We start from the raw sequence: 16,233 nt of genomic DNA on the forward strand, positions 1-16,233 counted from the left end.
AATGCTCTATTTGGAATTATGCAAATGTTGACTTGCTTGATGGACAGGCAGTGGGATGATGGCATTGTCAATTCCACAAGGATTCGGATGTAGTTTGAGGGGGACGGGGGAAAGGCTTCAGTGCGCCGCTTTGCGGCAGCTAAACGCTTTGGCAAATTCAGATTTTGCATGGGCTTAATTACGTCTAATTGTTTGCATTTTGCAGCGAAATATTTACATTGCGCAGTCCGTTGGCAGAAAATTCAGCAGGCACGCCATGTTGGGCTAATGCAAATTTGCTGAATTTATAAATGAGTTTCATGTTAAACAAGGGACTTGTGAGTTCTGTTTTCCACATTAATTCAAACAAAGTTACATAAAAATAAAATATGTAGTTGTTTCGATGGCTTTTGTATGGGGAAACAATCGTACGAGTTTAGATACGGCATATTTCTAAAAAGTAGTAAAGCTCTATTTTATATATATGGCTTTAATAGAATTCTATTTAATAACCCTTAATTTACTTGAAGCTTTTGCTTCCACTTTATTAGATCAACTTAATTGGACTTTAGACCAGCGCAAATAAGCTTATAATTTCAGTGGCTGGTGGAGTTGGTAACTTAATGTTCGATTTATGGCATCCGACCGAGGTCGACTGGCTATAAAAGGGGGTGCAAAAAATTTGTTTGCCAAAGTGCGCATTAAACTCTTAATCTTTAGTGTTGACATTAAATTTACAGTAGCAACTAAGCTGAGCACGAAGAGCCACGCCCACAGAAGCCGGCGAGAACAAAGCAATTTTACTGGCCACCCCAGGACATCAGGACAAACACCAGCACTAAACCCATCTGCAGAGCGGAGTTCAGGAATTTATTACCCAATTTTAAATTGCAAACGAGTGCGTGATAAAGTCCTGGATACTGTTGTGGGTCTCTTGGGCGCTTCTTCTGGTCTTGTGTGTTTTATTCCAAACACCATTGTTTATGTCCGAGGAGAGGACAAACAAGTGCAGTCTGCATGCAAAGTCAACGGTGGTCAAGGTTTAGGGACAAAGGATGCTGGCAGGATGTAGTCCCAGACCGAAAATGAACTAGACTGCATGTTAAGAGCAAAACTGTTGGCAAACTTTAATGCTGCTTTATGACGGAGCAGATGAGATTGGCTCGGTTTTATACACCATATTTCGATGCAAGTTGCATTTTGCAGGTGGCACGTGGCAAACGCCGAAAGTGTTTACCATGCAAATGTCGAGGGGCCATTTCAATGCAAATGCGCACAAATGGCAACGTTGTTTCACCCCCACATCCCCTTCCCATTTTCATTTTAAACATTTTCCCTTTTTGTTTGCGGTGCTATGCTCTCGGAAATGTGAATGCAAACCGCCTTTCGAGTCCTGGCATTTTGCATTTGACGTCAGCTGAAATTACCTATTGCCCCTTCCTTTCAACCGGGGGTCATAAATTTGTGTCCCATTGAAGCATTTAAATTTATTTCCATTCCGCATTCGGGTCGAGATTTCAAGAGATTTCTCCACTCTGCAGGGGGATCAGCGAATTTATTACCCGCAAATAAATTCCATGTGATACATTCACATTTTCGGAATTGAAAAGGCAGGCGAAAAGGACACTTAAGAGTGGAATAAGAAAAATCTAGATCCGGAATCCAAAATGGGTGCGAACTGTGATATTTATTTTCCGACACTTTTTGGCAAACCGTTTTTCTTAATTTTTGTATAGTTTATCTAAATTAATATATAATACCTTTATACATATCGGGTTTATAATGATGAATGGTAATCATTTTTATAATATACCATTTTAATCTACAATGTTTATAAAAAGCTTTCAACTTTTTAACATTTGCACACATTTAAAATTATCTTTATAAATGCAAGGTCGAACTACCCTAAAAAATCTCCATTAAAATCCTTGGCAAACTTCCCGGCAACTCATTAATTTTTAAGCAACTGATAAGAAGATACGTGGGAGGACCTTCCGCTGCCAGGCGCGTTCCGCACTCAAAGTTAATGGCTGGGTGAGACCACGCCCTGCTCATCTAGAATTTCGAAAGCGATTCCCTTAATGGCAGCCCGCCATTAGTCTCAAGTGGCAATGTGGCAAAGTTGCGTCTAAACTTTCCATTTGTTCCATTTAAGCTGGCCCCTAATCCGCCATCAAATAGTAACTTTCTCCGGTCTCTTTACTTTTTTTGCAGGTCGCTTCAATCAAAGGGGAAAATCAACTGTTAACCGGCGAGTGGACGCATTTAAGGCCATCGAAAAAGACAAACAAAAGGGCAGGCGTGCATGAAGTGAAATCTGGCGGCTAACCGGCCGGTGAGTCTGGGCCATCATCAATTACCCCATATCCTCGCACCTGGCCATTAAAGTCAAGAGGGGAGTGTGGCAAAAGTGTGGAGAGCAACAGGTCGGCCGCGTAAGTCCCAGGACGCCAGGACGCCAGGACCTCGAGCCCCATAAGTGGGCGAGAGTACGTGACTTAATCAGCGGACGCAGCAGGATCCTGAGCCTGGCTAACGAGACGACCAGAAGAGTGAGGCGGCGGAGGAGGAGGTGTCCCCCATTTTCACCCGCAATGATTTCATACACGGCACAGTGAGCAGCAGCAACATGACAGATGTGTCATCGCCAGCTGGCGGCGCCGCAGCTCCGGTTGAAATAACCACCAGTAGCACAACAGCCGCCACAACGTCGGCGTCCTCGGTGTCCAAGCCGCTGACCAATGGCGCCAACAAGACGGCCACGTCAACGGCAATTGGCGGATCATCCCCTCCAATTCCCTCCAGCAGCTCCGGTGGCAGTCAGGCCAAGCTGGACCATCATCACCGGCAGAGCAATAACAATCGACCCACAATAAATCCCAGTTCGGAAACCAAGCTGAGATCTCCGGGTGGCGAAAGTGATGCCACCTCAAGGTTAATGGCACCTGCCCCATCCGCATCGCAGTCCCCAGCTCAAGCCAGTGTCCAAACCCAAACGAGTCAGCAGGAGAGGCTGGGCAAGCCGAGTCCCACGACATCTCAGCAGGATGTCGACGAGGTGGCCCGACTCTTCGAGGAGAAGCCGGAGGCCTTCGAGAAGTGGCTGACGGAGAGGGCTCCTCCCGAGGCCCTCAGCCGCCTGCAGGAGTTCATCGAGAACCGCAAGCCGCACAAGCGACCCTCGGTCACCTCCGATCTCTTCCAGCAGTGGATGGCCGCCTCGCCCACCGTGCAGCAGGTTGGTTAAATAAATACATTTTAGCACGAGATTACTGAAACCTTATTTATGTAACTGCAAAAAAACCCTTCTATATCCTATATTACATACCCTTAGAATATTTTCTTTATACATTTCTGACCTTATAAAGTATGTATATTCCTAATCATCCAAGAGAGAAATCGAGAAAGTATTTGAAAAACACCAACCCCTTTTCAATTTTTCGAAAAAATTGCTTTGCAGAAAAAGAGTCCAAAGTGCATAACTTTTCTTACAGACATCCGATTTTAAAGTGGCATACCTCTAAATGTTTGTGGTTTGTTTATCCAAAAATCTGCATTCAAATCTTGATTTGTATTTTTAAGTAGATTTTTAGTCATTTTTATGATGAAACCCCTTTCCAAATTTTAGAAAAATGGCGTTGCAGAAAAGACTCCAAAACCTGCACTTCTAAGCGCATAACTTTTCTTACAGGCATCCGATTGCAAAGTGGCATACCTCCAAATGATTGTGGGTTGATTCTCTAAAAAACTGAATTTAAAACTTGATTTGTAATTTAAGGCCGATTTTTAATCAATTTTATGATGAAACCCCTTCAAAATTTTCGAAAAATGGCTGTGCAGAAAAGAGCACAAAATCTGCACTTTTAAGAGCATAACTTTTCTTACAGACATCCGATTTCTAAGTGACATACCTCTAAATGATTGTGGGTTGATTCTTTAAAAAACTGCATTTAAAACTTGATTTGTAATTTAGGGTCGATTTTTTGTCATTTTTTTGATGAAACCCCTTTTCAAATTTTCGAAAAATGGCTTTTCAGAAAAGGGTCCTAAGCCTGCACTTCAAGACTCATAACTTTTCTTACAGATATCCGATTTCAAAGTGGCATACCTCTAAAAATTTGTGGTTGAATTCCCCAAAAATAGTTTTAATTTTTGTGTACGTTTAAAATGTGTCCTTAAGTATGTAATATTACAATTAATTCAGAAACTCAGTCTTAAATACAGATAGTTTTAATAAAATCATTTTCAAGTGACTTCAAATCAGTGGAACGAAGAAAGTCAAGCTTTTGCTATAAAATTTTAGCTTCTAGGTGGTCTCTCCTGCCATTAAATCCATTCAATCTATTTCGGCCTTGCTAATGTTTTCCACCCCAGCACCTGGAATTCTCACCCAAACCGAGTGAAAGTGCAAATGCAGTTGGCAAGTGGCAGTGGCAATTGCATTGGGTCCCAGCACTTAGCCATCAGCCTTTCACTAGTCAGTGCTTTATTTGCCCACCGCCTGCCACTATTTGAGCTGCTATTTGTATTTGCCCTGCTTTGTTTTGCCCTGTTTTGTTTTACTTTGGCACTGCTGCTCCGCGCTGGATTTCCGCTTTTATTTAACTTTGCTCGCCTTCTCGCCGAGCGAATTAACTAAATTGATATTTTCACAAATTTCCTTTGGCTTTTGCTTGTCTTTTCTTGTCTGGCTGCGTGTGAAGTTTGCTAATTGGAAAAACACACACAGCCACAGAGATTCGGAGTGGCATTTCCACAGCAGTGTTGCCTTTCACGTCCCCCAACCTCCTACTTATGTTAAATTCAGGCCCTAAAAAGAAAATTACTCGATTCCAATCCTCCAGCAATCGACAGCCAAAAAGCATGCTATATATATTTATTGGTTATTTATTGAGCTCCTCCGCCGACAGGTTTTTAAATTGCTACCTCACACGTTGCCGTCAAGTATTTTTCAATTAACTTTTATTTGATTTTTTCAGTTTTCCCCCCATTTTGGGGCAAAACATAAAATAAAATCCGGTAGAATATATTGGCTTGACCTTTGTCGACGAGAAAATGGTCGTTTCGCTAAATGAGTTTCGTGCGTGGTGTTTTTTTTTGGACAAATTAAAAAATGTATTTTTACTTATTTCATAAATTAAACATTTTTTAAAATGTCAATGGTCTTAAATATTAAGATCAATATGTATATTTCATATAAAACCTAATAAATATATAAGAACTCTTATAATTTTAGAAATATAATTCGCTTGAAACTATTTTTAAGGTAAATAATGTTTTTATAACGAAAAGCCCTTCTATTTACTCAATTACTTGCAATTTATTTACTTGTTTATTTGATTGCCCATGATAATGGCCATCATTAAGGGGCTTGAACTCGAAGACTCATTGAACTCTTTTGGCACACTCGATAAAAACTGCCATCGAGAACTTAGTGGTGCAATGCGTATCTCGAATGTTTACATTTCTGAAACATCCAACCAAATTACGAGTATGTTAGATCACAACTTGAACTGCTCGTTGACTGCAATTGGTTGAACAAAAACAGAAAAATATCAAAACAAGAAGTGCACTTCAGTCGCACATGGAAATCGGCACTCACCTGGGCACTTGTGAATCAAAACTAAAAGTCAGTGGAAAATTATTTCAGCCAGTGCTGGTGTGTGTGTGTGTGTAAAGGAAAGGAAAGGAAAATGGAGAAAACTAGGCCAGTGTCCTGGGTAAAACAAGCAGCAGTCAGTCCTTCAGACCTTTCAGCGATTGTATGGCTTAGTGAGTGCAATTTTTTGCAGCAGGTGAACAGCACGTGTGCCTTCCCCCTTTTGTTGTCGATATTGTCAATTTATTTAAGTGCATGTTACGCAATGCAAACTGCAATCCCCGTTGAGGGCATTGGCAGTTCTTAGACCCAGATATTTATCCGCATTTATATCGGTAGCTGTGTATATAGCACTGAAATTTACATGGCATGCAGGACGCTTTTCCCATTAAGAGTCATTTCTGTTTCATGTTTTCACTTTCTTTTTGCGCAAAAAAAAAAAGAACAATAATAAAAACAGAACGAGTACTCAACAGCGTTTGTTGATTTTATTGTTCTTTTCAGGGGAACGGAATACCCAATGCCACTGACTGAAGTTCAAATTTACTTAACGCTCTGACTGGCTTTGCTTTGTTTTTATTTCCCTTTATTTGTCTGCATTTTATTTAATGAATTTGCATTGTTCCCGCCCGAACACAAATAAAACTGTTTTTCTAACTTTCCGTTCAATCCAAACAAGGCAAACATTGTTTTACGCTCTGTTCGTTGACGTCTTTTTGACAGTCTTTTCTTTTTCTACAGACTGCGAACGAATTTTAATGGCATTTAATTGCTTAATTTATCTTTCCTTTTTATCATCATAAAAAAGGGCCTTCATTAAGTGATGGAAGACCCAAGAAAAGCCATTAAAATAAATCGATCTGAAGTAATGACATTATTTTTCTTCCGAAATTCAAATTTAAATTTAATATTCAACACCAGAATTTTTAAATTAGTTAACATTAACGAATTCATTTAATCATTTCTAAAAATAGAAGTAATAATAAATAAAAAATGTATCGGTTATAAAGTTAGGAATTAAACAAATACCATTTCACACTTGGGCAAATATTAGGCCTTAACTTAACCCAGTTTGATTATATCAACAACACTACGGTAACTATGAAAAAGACCGAAATAATTTTCTACAAGTGAAATACTTATTTTCGCACACATTGTAATTATCAAAATTTCTGGCCCTGTGCTACATGGTAATGTTGATACAGGAAAAGGCAGCACCAGTTCAGTAAATTGCTTTAATTTGTCAGTAAAAATGATAGGGGAGTGGGTGGCAGGACTTGTGGAGTGGGATGGCCTGTTTCCAGGACAAGGATTGGGAGAAGGCACGCAATATGCCCAGCACCCAGTTCGGTTAATTGGCCACTCGCACGCACAGGTCAGGATCGGGGATTCAGGGCCAGAGGCCATTTTCGGTATTCAATTACCACATTGCCTGCGGAGGAGGATTCATGGAATTGGGGAGCCGCTTAAAGGCACAACTGCCAACTGCTGCTAATAGTCACCCTTTGAACCGGACCCAGTTAATTTCCAATGAAGTCGGGGGGAGGCGGGTTAAACGGCCAGAAATCGAAAACAGAAATAATGGAACGTGAGTAGAGACAATAGCCGTTATTGCCTTAAATACACTGTTAAATATTTAAAATGCTCTCTTGTCCTGCTGCATAATAATGCCAGTTAATATACCTATTTATATGGAAACTAATTAAATGGCGAAATTATTCTACTTCCTCGTGCCAAGCAACAGAACTCAATTACCGCTCGAACACGTTCTTGCACTGCTCAAGAATATGTACAAGGTTTTCTAAACAAAATGTTCTAGAAAATAGTTTATAAATTTGTAGAAATATAATATATAATCTTTAAAAGAAAGGATTAGAAAGAGTAAAATAATTACAAAGGTAGAAAATCCTTTCCAAGGTTTTTTAGGTTAATAAAATTTACTCAACTATTTAGTATTTTTGTAAAAATATATGATTTACAGTCAAACTAAGTTTACTTGTAGTGGGAAATAGAGTTCTGAGCTAACTGCTCAGAGATTAAAAAATCATTTGTTAATCGTAAATAACAACATTTTGAAGATTGAAAAATATTTTCTAAAATACCAAAGATTCTGCAGTGTGGCTATTCTTTTCGCTCGGTCTCAATCTAAGCCTTCTATTAACGTTTATGGTGTACGCTTTCTCCTTTCTCCACCAATTTCCCTGGCAGAAATCACCGAGGAGCCTCTCCAACTCTTCGGCATCGTCGCTTCCCGAGAGCCGGAGGCATCTGATGGACTTGGACGAGGGCGAGCTGTTCATGGAACTGATTCGCGACGTGGCCAACGAACTGGACATCGACGTGCTGTGCCACAAGATTCTGGTCAATGTCGGCCTGCTCACCCACGCGGATCGCGGCTCACTCTTTTTGGCCAAAGGCACGCCCACCAACAAGTATCTGGTGGCCAAGCTGTTCGATGTTACACAGAAGACAGGTGAGTGCACTGCCCACTGCAATGGAAATGCCAAATTTTGCATTTCCATTGCCAATTTTCTTCCCCATACACGTGGGTGTTGTAAATGTGCTTGTTTGTGGTCGAAATCCTGGTGGTACTGGTAATCCCGCTTTAATTAAGGTGAACAATGCACATGCGAACTACAACACAATGAGTGAAGGAAGCCAAAATGAATGAAAAATGGGATAAAGGTATACATAAGCCAAGTCAAGTGTTCAGGGGTTTTCAAAAGTGAAGGTAGCAAAAATGAAAGGATTCTGTTGTAAGCCAGATAGACTGGGAAAAACCATAACAACAGGCTCAAAATTTGCAAAAGCAATCAAGATAGAGGAAAACATAAAAACTTTGAGGATTTTAATTGTATGTCTTTGCTTTTTTATTGTTTCTAGTGCATGCTGTGGAAAGTATTATTTTACAATGGATAAATCTAATCATTTTCTGGGGCTAAATTTGTGTAAAATCATCTTTTATGTTTCGGCTTATGTTTAAGCTTATATTCAATTTAATATAATTTATGCCTATTTCTTAAAGTCCACTCTTTAAGCTGTTTTTAAAAATGTTTATGGCCTTGTGAAAGGGCCGACCCATTGGACATTTACAAATTGACACTCATTAGCGGCCGGGCAAATAATTCGTGTTCTGGCCAAAAGGGGCGGCGAACGCATTAGCGAAATTAAGCTGAAACGGAAGAGGGCATTAAAAGTTTTTGGCAGCCCGTGAACCCTATAATACTTAAAAGACCCCCTCCAAATGTGAAATAGCATCTATTTCGGAGAACGTGCTCCCACAGGTTCTGCCCACAAACAAACAGCCAAACATATTCATATGGAAGTGCGTTACATTCGTAATGAATCTTTGGTGCAGATCCGTGAGTAAAAGCCACCGCTTCCGCTACATAATTCAGTGGGGAAAATGCGAGAAAGATTAGAGCTGGGAAACGGCTGATGGGAGCGGGCAGCGGCGCGCCCTCAGATACAGATACATATCTACGCTTTCGGATGCGAATACGGATACGGATTCAAGTGAGCCGAGCCACTGTGTGTTATGATTGAGGCGGGACCGGCGAGCTCATGCAAATTCACATTTGACTTCTTGCCCTCGGATTTCGGGTGCCTTGTCATTATTTATTTATATATTATTCTCTCTTTTTTCGGTGCCCCTGCGTGGGCTGTGTTCTTGTATCTTTTGCATGGCAGAGTGAATATTTTGCCTATAAATTTAATATGTGTTCAGATGCACGACGGGCTTTATCTGCCTCCTAATACGCTTTGCAACGGTTGAACTAATTTAAAACCGGTTTCTGGAAAAAGGTACAACGTTTTTAAATTTCAATTGTAGCCTCATTACCAATTTATAAAATGTTAAATGGTTCAAAAGTGCTCAAAAGCCTATTTATACTTTCTCAATTATAATCATAATAAAATAGTTTTCTTACAACAAATACCAACTTGAAAGTTTTACTAAAATCTAATGTGAATTTTTAAATTTTGTATTTTTAAATATGCATGTATTAACCATTGAGTATCTTAATTTGAGTAAATTTAAAACTATAAATAGTTACAAAAGCCTGATTGCAATTTAAAAAGCGTGGGGTCTTGCAGTAAGATGTGAGTGACCCGAATGAAGCATTCCTAATTCAAGAATTTTATTCATGCTTTGTGATAACTTTTTTGGCACTGCGTTTCCTCTTGATTGAGTCGAATTTGAATCTCGTTTGATTGCAGCACTCAAGGACGCGGTGACTCGGGCCAGTGGTGAGGAGATAATCATTCCCTTCGGAATCGGAATCGCAGGAATGGTGGCCCAGACAAAGCAGATGATTAACATCAAGGAGGCCTACAAGGATGCGCGATTCAACTGCGAAATCGATCTGAAGACCGGCTACAAGACGAATGCCATCCTCTGCATGCCCATTTGCAATTACGAGGGCGACATCATAGGCGTGGCGCAAATTATTAACAAAACGAATGGTATGTATTTATTGACCCCCATTTATATCCATCATTAAATATTCATCAATTTTTAGGCTGCATGGAGTTCGACGAGCACGACGTGGAGATCTTCCGTCGCTATCTGACCTTCTGCGGGATTGGCATCCAGAATGCCCAGCTCTTCGAGATGTCCGTCCAGGAGTACCGGCGCAACCAAATCCTCCTCAATCTGGCGCGAAGTATTTTCGAGGAGCAGAACAACCTCGAGTGCCTCGTCACCAAAATTATGACCGAGGCCCGCGAACTCCTCAAATGCGAACGGTGCTCGGTGTTCTTGGTGGACCTCGACTGTTGTGAGGCGGTAAGAGACTTACACTATGAAAAATATTTAGATTTTTAATGACAAGGTCAATTATGAAATATTGCGGTCAAATGTGGAAAAAACGAAAAAAAACAGATTTTAAGAATAGGGTTTAAATCCCATCCATGGTGGCAATCAATTTGTATTAAATCAATAAGTCAACATCGGCTTTAAAAAACAAAACTTACTATTTTCTTTTCATTTAAATTATTATTATTTGTTCCGTTTCGATGATTTAAGAAAAAATTTGATTTTAAAAAATTTCGTGGCGTTCGGATAGACATGGCTTATTTGACAATATGAAAATACAAATTTTAGATATCATATTACAATTATATATAAATTTAGTATTGATGAAAAGAAACAACAATATATTTATATTATTTTATTTTGAACACCTAACCAAGTAGGGTTAAAAAAGGAATTCTCGAATTCAGACATTCTTTACTCACATTTGTCCAACTTTTTATGAATTTCCGAAAAATACTCTGCTTGTTTCTTTTCAAAACCGAAAATGTTGGAAATGATTTTGTTTTGAACCAGGGGCATTATAATTTTCAGTGTCGTTAGACTTATAAGGCTACAAAGGATTGAAAGGGGCTCACATATTTGTAATTATTAATAATCCAATAAGAGTATAGTTATTTGGATTTGTCTTACGATTCAAAGCTTTCCACGAGTGTACCGTTTTTATAGTGTTCATCTTGTTTAACTTCAGTGCCCATTGTGGTTTCTGAGGTTCAGGATTTTGGGAAACAAATAGAAGTATAATGCAGTAATAATATAATACAACTTACGAGCGGCTATGCAAAACGACCATCTGAGAATGTCTGGAAGGACATCTTTTTCACCCTGATCGACATAGTTGTCCAGCAAAGACACAAGGTTTTTCGTCTCGGCATCAAAAATGGGAAAAAAAACTGAGTAGGAGATCCTGTTTAAACGATGGGTTTAGGTGTTTACGACGCTCAATCCACTCAGGGTCTTAACAAAAAGTAAATTTTCAATTGGAAAGCTTCAAATAATTCACTTATTTCAGAACCTTGAGAAGACAAGAGTCCAAATCCCAGGGAAGTATTTATTGCATTAGCAATATGCGGACTCTTATTGTGGCAATCAGAAGACGTAAAGACATCCTCGACGATCTTTGGATCTCGAGTTATTAAAAACGGCACTGGTCCCATCCAAATTAAAATTGTTGATCCATAGTTGTCCATATGCTTGGTTCGAAATCTCACTTCACCTTTTGATGCGGTGGGTTTATAAAATTTATATTATATTATCAACTTTGGTGCTTGGCATTTACGTTTGTTGATAAGTTATCCACGGAACTGCCAAGAATGGGTAACCCTTTGGGACCGGGAAACCTTAGCATTAACATATAAAAACGGCGCTGACTCCACAAGAAATATATCAAAAAAGCTTATCCGGCAGCCAAGAACAAGTATAACGTTAGCATCCTATTTATTTGCTCTACTTCAACAACAATCACCTTAAAAAGCTTTTACACACTGATTTGATTGAAAGCAATGGCTAGGGCTTTTATAGAAAAGTCGTCTACACTCAAGGAAAAAACAAGTATTGATATATAAACCATTGAAGGCGTTGTTAATACAATTTAATTGCCGGAAGTTGTCTTGTAGCTAATTTTGTATTCTTCATTGCCCTGGTATGCAGATTTATTATGAGTTCCATATTATTTAAATAGATTCCAGCACAACCAGGGGCGCATCTGTTGCAAAAAAAAGGGGTCTACAATTTTTATATTTATACATATTTGCTTGTGCGGAATGAGGGTAACTAACACCTGTCTGTGGCGGATCCAGGATTTGGTTGTACCAATTTCGTATACCTTATCACCCGAAGTTTAACCCCCCAATCCACCCGTGCATTTGGGCATACTTCGAACAATCTCAGCATGAATATCTAGGTTAATAAAATAACTGTATATCCATTACAAAACCTGAACTATTAAGCTGAAGCAATTAAATAAGCGGCAGTTTCAATGGTTCAACATTTTTTCTTACAGAAAAAGTTGTTATTGGTAATATTAAATTAGATATTTACCATCGTGCCAATCCAACCATCTTAAAAAGAACTCTTCATGTCTCACCTCAAATCAAATAAAATCGATTTAATTAAATTAAAATGAATCTACAGAAAAACAAATGCTGTCCAAACACTTGACTTGCTAGGTAAAAGCGATCGGCAATGGTCGCCTTAAAATGGCACGTGAATAAAAAGTAATACATTGCGGTTCCTGCGGTCACTGGCATATCCCCCTCACTTCGAATTCGTATCCTTGTTTGAGCGGCTGTCAGTTTTATTTAAATTGTTTAAACGCCACCGCGGCGGCCATTTTGTTTGTGTGTTTGTCAACCCAAAGGAAATTAAAATGTGCAATTTACATTATGTTTCCTTGGGACACGACTGTGGGCGTTTCCACGTAGCGGGAATTCGGGAATGAACAAGTGTCAGCCATTGCGTGGAATTGTGACAGCGAGGTGGTAAAGCTCCCTGGGGGAATGAAGAAAATTATGTCCAAGTCTGGGCAATTTTCATTTGGGCTCAAGTTTGGCTGATTGCCTGTCATTATTCAGGGGCTGATGATTGAAACGCCCTTTATGAAATTCTTCTTACTCTCGTTTAACTGCAAATAAATTAACTAGTATTTAAAACAGGTTAGAATTAAACTGACTGTTAACAGATTAATGGAGACAACAATGCAACAATATCTCCGACCTATTTATTAGTTATCTGATATCAATTATTATCTTGGTAATTTATACCAGTTAACAATTATCACTACTTAATCAAAGTGGTGTTGTAAGTCGCACGTACATTTAAATTTAATAAAGAAGCATATTACATTCAATAGGCTATTTTTTTTGAGAATGGAATACATTTAAAGATTACATTTTAATCATTACAATTGGAATTTTATAATAAAAATATTAAGTTTAAAATAATTAAGTAATATTTGCCTAATTATTTCAAAGACACTACAAATAGCAGTCGAGTATACATCAATTTAAAACAATTATTTTTCCCGAATCTGTGGAGAGTCTTTGTATAAAATAACATGTGTAACATACTCTCTGAACGATGGACACGTGTGCAATTGATTTGCATATTCAACCTTGGCCAACAGGTCGCATGAATAATGCCAGAAAATATTCCTCGAGGAATTACGCATTAAAATTGTAAATGCAATTGCCCGTAAGAGGAGTAAAACAGATGGTTTGGCCTTTGGCATATATGAAAGATATTTTGCTTGACCAATTTGATGAATGCATCTCATTAAATTATTGCACGCTGCATTAATTTGTAGCCAACGGCCATCGATATCGACATAAGTGACCTTTATACAAATATAACTAAACAAAAGCTTTCATTTCCCACAGATATTGTTATTAATTTAATATGAGCTGGACACAGCAATGTGCCAATTAAATTCCATTGACAACGATGATTGTTTATTCGGTAAATTTCCAGGGCCAAATTAGCCATTATCAGCTGCTAGCTGATATTGCAAATGCATGTAATTGTAATGGCCAATTTATTAGCCCATAAAGCCAAACCGGCCCAAAGGGGCAGGACCAACTGAGTTGCGCCGGACGGACTCGGAAAACTTGGCTGACATGCCCGTCATGTGCAACATGTCAGCTTAATTATGCTCGGGAGGAAGTGTGGGGTGGGTGCTTTGGGTTGGCTGGCTGCGGACTACTGCTGCACTGCGGGAAAATAGGTTAAAATAATTTCCCAAACTAAATACAAAATACATACGTTTTCTAAAAAGGTTTTTTTAAGGTAGTAGGTAAATGTGGTGTAATAAAATTGAATTAAAGTCTAAATGCAGCACTAGTTGTAGGTTTATAAAAGAAGAAAACATGCACCACAAAATTACCCAACATTTTTTAAATATGTTGGCTAAGCTTATTTTTAAAGTTTCTAAGTTTTGAAAAATTTTGGGTGTTGAATAAAACATTAAAAGAGTTAAGGGAATATAGCAGTATTAAAGTTAATTAAAAACTGTTAAAAGATTTAAAGCGGCATTTCCCTACAAAAAATAGGTATTTTTATGAAACTGCATTAATTTTCTAAGTGTGGGGATGAAGTGCGACGGTGCATTGCAATTTATCAACAAGCTGGCGGCTTGGGGGAAAACCGTTACGAGCTCCATTAGTGGCAGCCACTTAATGTCCCCTCTGCTTTTTCTCTCCCCCTTTCACCGCAGAGCCATTTGGAGAAGATAATTGAGAAGCCCAATCAGCCAGCCACCCGCGCCATCAAGTCCGCCGATAGTTTCGAGGAGAAGGTAAGTCCGATTCGATTCCACGCCATTGATTTGGTTATTTTTAATTTCCAACTAATCTGATCCGACAGAAAATGCGCAATCGTTTCACTGTGCTATTCGAACTTGGTGGGGAATATCAGGCTGCCAACGTTTCGAGACCCTCTGTCAGCGAGTTGAGCTCCTCGACGCTGGCCCAAATTGCTCAGTTTGTGGCCACCACCGGACAAACAGTCAACATCTGCGATGTCCACGAGTGGGTCAGGGATCACAATCAGATTCGGGCCGAGGACGAAATCGACAGCACCCAGGCCATCCTCTGTATGCCAATTATGAATGCCCAGAAGAAGGTGATTGGCGTCGCCCAGCTTATCAACAAAGTGAGTGTTATTTATTATAATTAAAAGATAGAAATTAATAACATTTGAAAACTGTTTAAAACAGGCCAATGGCGTGCCCTTCACCGAATCGGATGCCTCGATCTTCGAGGCGTTTGCCATCTTCTGCGGTCTGGGCATTCACAACACCCAGATGTACGAGAACGCCTGCAAGCTGATGGCCAAGCAGAAGGTGGCCCTCGAGTGCCTCAGTTACCATGCCACCGCCAGCCAGGATCAGACGGAGAAGCTCACCCAGGACGCGATTGCCGAGGCGGAGTCCTACAACTTGTATAGTTTTACCTTTACTGGTAAGTAAATGCTAAACTATATTTATCTTGATAAGGATATCATCAGAAAGTGGGTTCATTAATAAATAAAACTTATACCTAATTTTATTACATTCCAGATTTTGAACTAGTTGACGATGATACTTGCCGTGCAGTGCTGCGCATGTTTATGCAGTGCAATCTGGTCTCGCAATTCCAGATTCCTTATGATGTAAGCTAATAAATTAAAGAAAATTAGAAATTCGTTTTATTAACAATTTGCAATAACTTTGTTTACCCCTTTTTCTATAAAAGTATTATTTAGGCGTATAAAACCATTTTAGTATTCAAAAATACTTTAATTATTTTCTTCTTTGCTTATAATAATCTCTTTTAAGGTCCTTTGCCGTTGGGTTTTGAGTGTTCGGAAGAACTATCGCCCCGTGAAATATCACAATTGGCGGCATGCACTTAACGTGGCCCAGACAATGTTTGCCATGTTGAAAACTGGCAAGATGGAGCGGTTTATGACGGACTTGGAGATCCTGGGCCTGCTGGTGGCCTGTTTGTGCCATGACTTGGATCACCGTGGCACGAACAACGCCTTTCAGACCAAAACGGAATCTCCGTTGGCCATTTTGTACACAACTAGCACAATGGAGCACCATCACTTCGATCAGTGCGTAATGATCCTTAATTCGGAGGGAAATAACATATTTCAGGTGAGGGAATGCCCCAAGATTTTTAACTAAATATGGAATTTACTATAATGGGTAGTTGCATAACTTAAAATAAGATGTAGAATAAAAGTACATTACCAGCCTTGCAAACCCTCTTCTCAGAATAGTTCATCTAATGGCCCAGAAATGTATTAAATCTTTTATGTTTTGGCTATAACTGTTAACGATTTATTCTCAAAAATTCAACTT

At 39.2% G+C, this 16,233-nt stretch overlaps 1 protein-coding gene across 2 annotated transcripts in view; it reads left to right on the forward strand.

The window, feature by feature from the left end:
* The window catches only part of LOC108046396 (cGMP-specific 3',5'-cyclic phosphodiesterase), a 46,975-nt gene that overhangs the window by 27,197 nt on the left and 3,545 nt on the right, over nt 1-16,233 (forward strand). For both annotated transcript variants that reach the window (XM_044458461.1, XM_044458462.1), the window contains 9 exons: nt 2,194-3,217; nt 7,787-8,051; nt 9,797-10,042; nt 10,099-10,364; nt 14,602-14,682; nt 14,751-15,038; nt 15,103-15,346; nt 15,445-15,536; nt 15,703-16,026. In XM_044458461.1, the coding sequence (XP_044314396.1) occupies nt 2,609-3,217; nt 7,787-8,051; nt 9,797-10,042; nt 10,099-10,364; nt 14,602-14,682; nt 14,751-15,038; nt 15,103-15,346; nt 15,445-15,536; nt 15,703-16,026 (2,415 nt within the window). In that variant the 5' untranslated portion in view covers nt 2,194-2,608. The remainder of the gene's footprint in view (nt 1-2,193; nt 3,218-7,786; nt 8,052-9,796; nt 10,043-10,098; nt 10,365-14,601; nt 14,683-14,750; nt 15,039-15,102; nt 15,347-15,444; nt 15,537-15,702; nt 16,027-16,233) is intronic.

Source organism: Drosophila rhopaloa, unplaced genomic scaffold, assembly GCF_018152115.1.
Source record: "Drosophila rhopaloa isolate 14029-0021.01 unplaced genomic scaffold, ASM1815211v1 contig_167, whole genome shotgun sequence".
NCBI classification, from domain to species: Eukaryota; Metazoa; Arthropoda; class Insecta; order Diptera; family Drosophilidae; genus Drosophila; species Drosophila rhopaloa.